This window comes from Trypanosoma theileri (genome assembly GCF_002087225.1).
Source record: "Trypanosoma theileri isolate Edinburgh chromosome Unknown TM35_Tth_28_V1, whole genome shotgun sequence".
In the NCBI taxonomy this organism is placed as follows: domain Eukaryota; phylum Euglenozoa; class Kinetoplastea; order Trypanosomatida; family Trypanosomatidae; genus Trypanosoma; species Trypanosoma theileri.
Window position 1 is genome coordinate 263,159 of NW_021639870.1, and position 7,711 is coordinate 270,869.

The 7,711-nt window shown below is 44.0% G+C and overlaps 1 protein-coding gene across 1 annotated transcript; it reads left to right on the top strand.

Annotated features, from left to right (window-relative positions):
• Positions 1–280: 280 nt before the first annotated feature.
• TM35_000281830 (uncharacterized protein) lies at positions 281–2,593 on the top strand (the record flags this gene model as incomplete). Its single annotated transcript, XM_029028214.1, has 1 exon — positions 281–2,593. The coding sequence occupies one exon, from the start codon at positions 281–283 to the stop codon at positions 2,591–2,593; it is 2,313 nt and encodes a 770-aa protein (XP_028880533.1).
• Between the last annotated feature and the right edge of the window lie 5,118 nt (positions 2,594–7,711).

Here is a 7,711-nt window from a genome sequence, read left to right on the forward strand (position 1 = left end):
GGTGCCCTACTGCCGGTTGGGGGCGGGAATGGATGGGCGAAAAGAGGCGTGGCAAACCCCATTTTCGTTGCCCATGCCCCCTCTTTGGGGGCGATGCTGGGGCCGTTGTTTTGCGGTGCAGGGCGGGTTTGGCACGTATGTGTTGGTGCTGCTGCCGTGTTGTTGCGGGGTTTGNTTTTTTTTTTTTTTTTTTTTTTTTTTTTTGGTAAATACGTAAGATATATTTTTCTTACTCCGTTTTTAACATTATTATTATTCTGTTTTTATTTACACGAAGGAGATGATTCTTTCTTGTCTCTCCGTTGTACTGTGGTGGAGTTCATTTCTCCTTACTGGTGCACGGTTACCTGGTGTATACATGGATCTTGGTGTCGCAGAGGTAAGTAATGTGTCATGTTCTCGTGTAAATATTGGAGGAATACAGGGAAACTTTAACGCCTCATCATGGGATTTTTCAACATTAGATCCCTCAGACATTTCGTGTAGTATGTCACTTAATATGAGTAATAAACTCTCTATATTGCATAGTAATATACGTCTTGAATCCGCAAAAGTAAATCTCTCCAAAATTGTGGATAAATCCTGTTTTAGTACTAACAGTAGAGTAGAGATGTGTGAGTTTGTGCCGAAAATTGGTGAATTGAAACTTGAACCACCTAACCCGTTTCTACAGGGGTTACTAAATAATATGAAAAAAGCTCTTGAGAAACAGGCAACTGATCTCGTATGTAATTCAGGAATTGAATATATTCAGCAGGAGATGCAAAATCACACGATAGATCCACCAATGTCACACCCTCAGCTTAGCCCTAATGCTACAACCCTGGAGAATTCACGAATGGTACGGGCTCTCGTTAATGTATTAAATAGTGCTCCGGTAGTATTTGGTATTGATTTTGGAGCATCTATACAAGATGGAAACACATTGCATTTGGATATTGGTTTTCCTAATGGTTTACATTTTATCTTTGATGATTCAACTATAAACGATTTGTATATGGAAAAAATAAAAGGTATTTTCAATGCATTTCATATTCGTTATATTTTGGATTCTCTATTGAAAAACCTTCCAGAGATTAAAGATGGTTTTTTGGGAATGGATATTTCAAACCCTTTTAATGTATCTTTTGAAATCTTTTTTCATGATTTACAGTGTGATGAAGAAGGTTTCTATTGCAGTGTACCACTTTCTGGTGGTATCACTTTTGGAAATATCCGAACTCAAAATCTTGGTGAGTGGGATCGTCTAATCACAAGTATTTTGGGTCCCTTTTTGGCCCCGGTAATAGATGCTATTTTTGATGAAGTTGTAAGTACAAACAATACGAATGATTCACGCTTTTACATTCCTGTACTTGATGAAGAAACTATTACGAGAAGACCTTCTACTGCAGTCATAATTTCTACAGTTATTATAGTTGTGCTTTTTACTGCTGTTAGTATTGGATTAAGTTTCTATAATTATTATCATCGAACTAAAGTTGTGAATTGTGAAGGTGTTCCAATATCGTTAAAACGAGTACTACTGGAGGATTCAATTTTAATTTTCTTAACTGTTATATCGACTCTTGGATTTACGTGGTCTATCGCCACATCTATCTCTACACTTGTAGTTGGTGGTGAATTACACGTAATATCCTTAACATTATTTGATACTACGAAAAAAATGTATAAATCTGGAATGCATTTTTTTTCTATTCTAACGTTCATTTTCAGTGGAGTGTACCCGTATGTTAAATTAATCGCAATTGTTGTCTGTACTCTTGTTTTACAAAAACCAGAGATGCTTTTACTGAAAACAATTAACTATATTGGAAAGTTTTCACTTCTTGATTCCTTTGCTTTCGTCGTGATGACGGTTGGATTAGAACTACAAGGTATTGCTGAACTACAATTTCTATCTGGTTTTTATGTCTTCCTCTCATCAACACTTCTTTCGATGTTTGTGGGTAATTATGCTACAATTATTTGGCGTCGTAATACTTCATTACGTCGAATAAATGTTGAACGAGAACCAGCAGAATCTGGTATCATCGGTGATTCTCTTGGTAAAAACAATGTTGAGGATAGTAAAAATCTAAAGATAACTGAATGGAGAAAAAAACGTGTGATATTGGCTATATTGAATGGTGCTTTTATCCTCGCCTGTACTCTTCCCGCTTGGGTGGTCCCATGCATTGGGTACCGACTAGGAGGATTGGCGTTTCTCGTTCGTCCAGATGATTTGGAGGTATCACTTTCTTCTATTGCCGCAACAAATTTCCTTTTCTTGATAACATGCATCTTTACTATAGGAATAGTTCCGTTATTATACGTCATTGTGTATCCAAATATGTTTTTCTTATCATCATGGAGTGCATCGGATGCTTTATTGGTGGCATGTTTTGCTGGTTTTCTTCAAACAGGGCAACTTGTGGATTATATGCTTGGAACCGATATGCGGCATTTCCTCGAAGCGGAGACTTATCTACGCTGGCCGCTTATTCTTCTTGTCTTTTCCACCGTCTGGCAATGGGCTTTGGTGATTGAAAATACCTTTCACGTAGTCCAGCGAATGCGGATTTGTATATCGAAATGTAGATCTAGTGAGTAGGGGTTGATGTACTTGGATGCCATTACCCTTTCTGTATGAAGGAAAAGAAGAAATATATATATGTAATTGTTTGGAATTTGGAAATAATCGTAATACAAAAAGAAAAAAGTAAGAAAACATTGGGTAATCTTTTTGTTTTGTTTTGTTTTCTTCCATTAACTTATTTGTTTTACTTAATTCTTCCTCTCTTGATTTAACTCTTTTCCTTTGGCATTGAGTTTCTCAGAGACAGGAGAGGCGAGGGGAGAAAAATCCCCATTTCCCAACATTCGATAGGCGCAAAATAAAAAATAAAAAAATTCGGCAACATAATAGAATAATAGATTTATTAATATGTGGTTGATGTTGGTTGATTAAGTATTTTTTTTTTCTCGTAGAATCTTCCACCCGTAAACCATGCGTAGACGAGGTGTACCAAGTATACCAATCTGCCTGTGTATGTATTTTTTTTTTTTGTGTGTGTGTGTTCGCCCTTGACTAGAATGAAAAGACAAGACAGAACTGTTCGTCAAGAGGGAAAACCAAAAATAACTTGCACACACACACACACACAATAACAATTCTTTTTCCAAGCATTTTCCTCTCCCACAGGCTTTGCACTTGAAACAGAGAAGAAATAAAAACAAAACGCAAAAAGGAATAATAATAATAATAAAAACATTATCTTTGAGAAACGTGATCACTTTTTTTTTTTCTTTATTTTTATAATTGTAAACAGCAACACGACTCCACTATATCTATCTATCGATCTATTTGCATCCATAAACACATATATTATCCCTTTTCTTTTTATTATACCATATTAAAAATAAATACATACACAATCCTATTTAGGTTCAAATGAAACACATCCAGATCGAAATAAGTCCTCTACAAAAGAACCACTTCTATGTATAGGGAATGGACTGTGGATACACAACGTATCAATTAGATTCAGTTATGAAAAGCACAAAGTACCATAAGCTTCATACAACATAAACTCTAATCCTGTTCGTTCGCATGCAAACGCGACAACACAGGGAAAAAAAAAAGAATAACAGTGATGTGGACGGGGCGCGCTGCATCTGCTGGCTTACCCATCTCTGTGGGTAGGGGTGTGTGTGTGTGTGTTGGTGCTGCTGCCGTGTTGTTGTGGGGTTTGGCTCTTTTTTCCTGTGGGGCGGTGAGCAGCCGGGGAGCGGCAACCTTGCGGCACACTGCAGCCCTACCGGCAAATGCTGCCGTATGTCTCAATAGAACAGGCGAGTGCCTGTGATTGTTGCTAGTCTGTGTATAGGTCCGCATATCTTGTCGGTGGGTGATGGGTGGGGCTGCCCCTCTCTCACTCCTTTTTGATTGGATTGCTGTGCTCTCTTTCATTGTGTTTTCACTCCCACTCTTCTTATTTCTTGATAGAACGATACCACACAAACACACAAGGAGGGATAAATAAACAAGCGCACCATGGCCCGCCAACCCCAGCTGCATGGCGCAGTACTGTTCCTCCTCCTCCTTTTGCTGGGCTCTTACGGATGCCTTGCGTTCCGTGGGGACAAATGCATGTTTGATAACCTGGCCGTGAAAGAAGAGAATAAAGGTGTGGTTGAATCCGTTGTGTACCAGGTTCCGAAACCGGGTGAGAGTCGTTTGGAAGCGACGGCATATCTTTTGAATGACAGAGACTGGGCGCCTATCCGCATAAAGGTGTCAGCGAGGGACCTGAAGAATGAGTCGATGTACTGCAAGGCAGCTGGTGAAAAACGTCCTAACTTCCGTGGTGAGTTGGTTGTGTGCAAACAAGAGGACGTCATCACGGTGGAGAAGCAGAAAATCCTCCTCAAGACAATTCTCCCTGAGGCCATCAAACTGCACGCCGACCGTCTCCTTGTCAAGCCAGTGCCGGGACCAGTGGTGGTGTCGGTGCCCCGCGACGGCGTCTGCACACACTTCACCGTGCCGGAGAAACACAAGACCAATGGTTTGATCGGTAAAGACTTTGTACTGTACGTGGCTGCCGGCCCAGGCGCCACCTTCACAGCCATCTGCTCTGAGGAGAGCATTGAACATCGACCGTTCAGTGCAGTGATGAATTTTGAACCTGCTCGGATCCTCCCCACAAGGTACGCCGTCCGCATTGCAGCGCACGAGATTGCACATGCCCTTGGATTTTCTTTCAGTCGGATGCAAAAACTAAAGATGACTGACTTTGTCTATCTTTCTACATTGAGGATGAAACAGCAGGTGAACTCCAAAATGACAAGGAATGTATCGCAGTGGCACTACAAATGCGACAATTATACGGGTGTGAACTTGGAGGAAGATGACGCGGGAGAAAACAGGTGGACGATGGTGTCTCACTGGGAGCGTCGTGACGCCAAGGATGAACTGATGAGTGTGTACTTGAATCTTCCTGGCGCCATGTTGTACACAGCGTTCACGATGGCAGCATTTGAGGACATGAAATATTTCCGTGCTAATTGGGGAAAGGAGGAAACGATGAGCTGGGGCAAAGACGCTGGCTGTAAATTCCAGCATCTCCCGTGCGTTCAGAAGAAAAAGAGCAAGTACCCCAGTATGTTCTGCAACAGCACTTCCGAGACACTCAAGTGCACGTCTGACCGCTTTGCTCTCGGAAAATGTTCACTGACGACCTATGAGGGTCTGCCCCCACGGGAGTACCGCTACTTCGGGAAAGGCGATAAGAGAACTGGCTCTGCGGATACCCTGACGGACAGGTGTCCCATTATTGCACCGACTGCAGCAACCGTGTGCACTAATGGTGAGGAGGAAAGCATGCCCGGGAGCCGCGTGGGGGAGACATCACGCTGCCTCAATGGGAAGGACATTGTGTTGAAGGATGGTGTGAGTGCTGGGCGTGCCGTTGGTGATGTGTGTGCGAATGTGAAGTGTGAGAATGACCAGGTGTACGTGCAGTACAAAGGCGACGAAACGTGGCACCTGTGCCCAGCGGGCCAATCCCTTGAACTTGCACAAAAAGGTGTGTTCAGCAGCGGCAGTATTGTGTGCCCACCGAAGGAGGAAGTTTGCACGAGTCTCAAAGGTGCTGTGCTCCCAATCGAGAAGGAAACGGATGTTGTCTTGGAAGACGAAAATGACGACATTGCACCAATTGCAGATGCTAGTCCTGTCATTGTTGGTGAGGTTCGCAAAACTCCCAATGATGGGAGCACTGGCAAAGACGGTACTTTGGCCGTCAACTCTGGCACTTCAAGTGGTAACCGACAAAAAGAGAGCACAAGTACCGAACCCAAGAACGGTGAAAGAGACAACAACGAAAACAATGGCAGCTCCATGACCCCACAGGAAAGCAGAAATTCGAATACCATCGGTGAAAAGGTGGAGGGCAATGACAACAGCGGCACCATTACCACCCAAGACGGCGCAAATACGAATACCAGCGATGGTGAAAGAGGAAACACCGAAGAAAACGGCAGCACCATTACCACCCAAGAGAGCGGAAATAAGAATACCAGCGATGGTGAAAGAGGAAACACCGAAGAGAACGGCAGCACCATTACCACAGAGGACGATAAAAATACGAATACCAACAGCCGTGTAAGAAGAAACGCCAATGACGACGGCAGCTCCAATCCCATCCAGGACAACATAAATACGAATATCAACGACGTTGCAGCTGGAAACAACAACATAAATGGCATCAGCATAAACCTGATCAACGCAAGCATTGATGCCAGTATGGTGACACCTCTGTTCTGGACTTCTCTTGCCTGTGTTGCCGCTATGGCTTCTGTGCTGCTGGTTCCATGAACGCACGGGCTGCCACCCGATGCATCCATAACAAACACTTGCTCACAGCATATGATTCTTCCACGCATGTCATTATATATCCTTTGCGTTTGGTAAGACGTATGTACTTTTTTTTTTCTTTTTAATATAATACGTAAATGGAACTGAGAACGGAATTTGCGCCGGGGTGCTTTCTGAGGCGTTTTTATTCTATACTCTAACATTTTTTTTTCTTTTTGGGCTTTTTTTTTCTCGAAGATTGTGAATAACAATCTTCTACTTTTTTTCTTGTTTTTGGAACTTTACTCTTATTATTGTGGTCATTTTGGCTGTTTTGTACCCCAAGTGGTTGGATGATTCCCGTTCGGGATGTGTGGAGTGACTTTTCTTTCTTTTTCTTTGATTTATCCTTCCTTTAGAGCATCCTAGGCGGCACAAAGCGCCGCAGGAAATCGAGGTTGTACTCCATGCGGGGTGCCCTACTGCCGGTTGGGGGCGGGAATGGATGGGCGAAAAGGGGCGTGGCAAACCCCATCCTCATTGCCCATGCCCCCTCTTTGGGGGCGTTGCTGGGGCCGTTGTTTTGCGGTGCGAGGCGGGTTTGGCGCGTATGTGTTGGTGCTGCTGCCGTGTTGTTGCGGGGTTTGGCTCTTTTTGCCTTTGGGGCGGTGAGCAGCCGGGGAGCGGCGACCTTGCGGCGCGCTGCAGCCCTACCGGCGAATGCCGCCGTATGCCTCAATAGAACAGGCGGGGGCCTGTGATTGTTGCCGGTCTGTGGTTTTTTTTTTCTTGGTTTTTTTGCCATGCTTTCTCACCGCTGCGGCGTTGGAACGGCGTCGCGTCCCGGGACCTTCTTGGACAAAGTTTTGTTCGAGCATGGCCCTGCTGGCCCAGGTGCCGTATGACGTTTGTAGCTTGTGAACCCGCAAACTCTCAAGAAGGGAATTTGCTGGCCCATGACTTCCCCTCAAAATAATAGGGGATAATGGGCGTTGGCTCCAATTTTCGATGGCCAAACGCCACCAAGGGGAACGGCATTCCAAAGAACGCGTATATTGAAAAAAATAAAAAGAATTTGGTTTTTAAGGATACCACCCACTTCAAACATTTAGTGAGTGCATTTAGTTTCTTTGAATAAATTCATCAACCCCACCTTGGCACCGTGTTGCGGAGGCACTTATTACCAAAGGCATCTTGGCCTAAAACCCCGCCCAAGGCGGCCACCCCAGCCCAACCAATGGGAGGCAGAGGCCCAAAGCCAGAGCGCAACGCGCTGTGCCGCAAACAAAAGCGCAACCACCACCAGCACATGTAGAAAACACAAATCACGACGGCAAAAACCAGATGGCGCGCCTGGCACCCCCAAAAAAA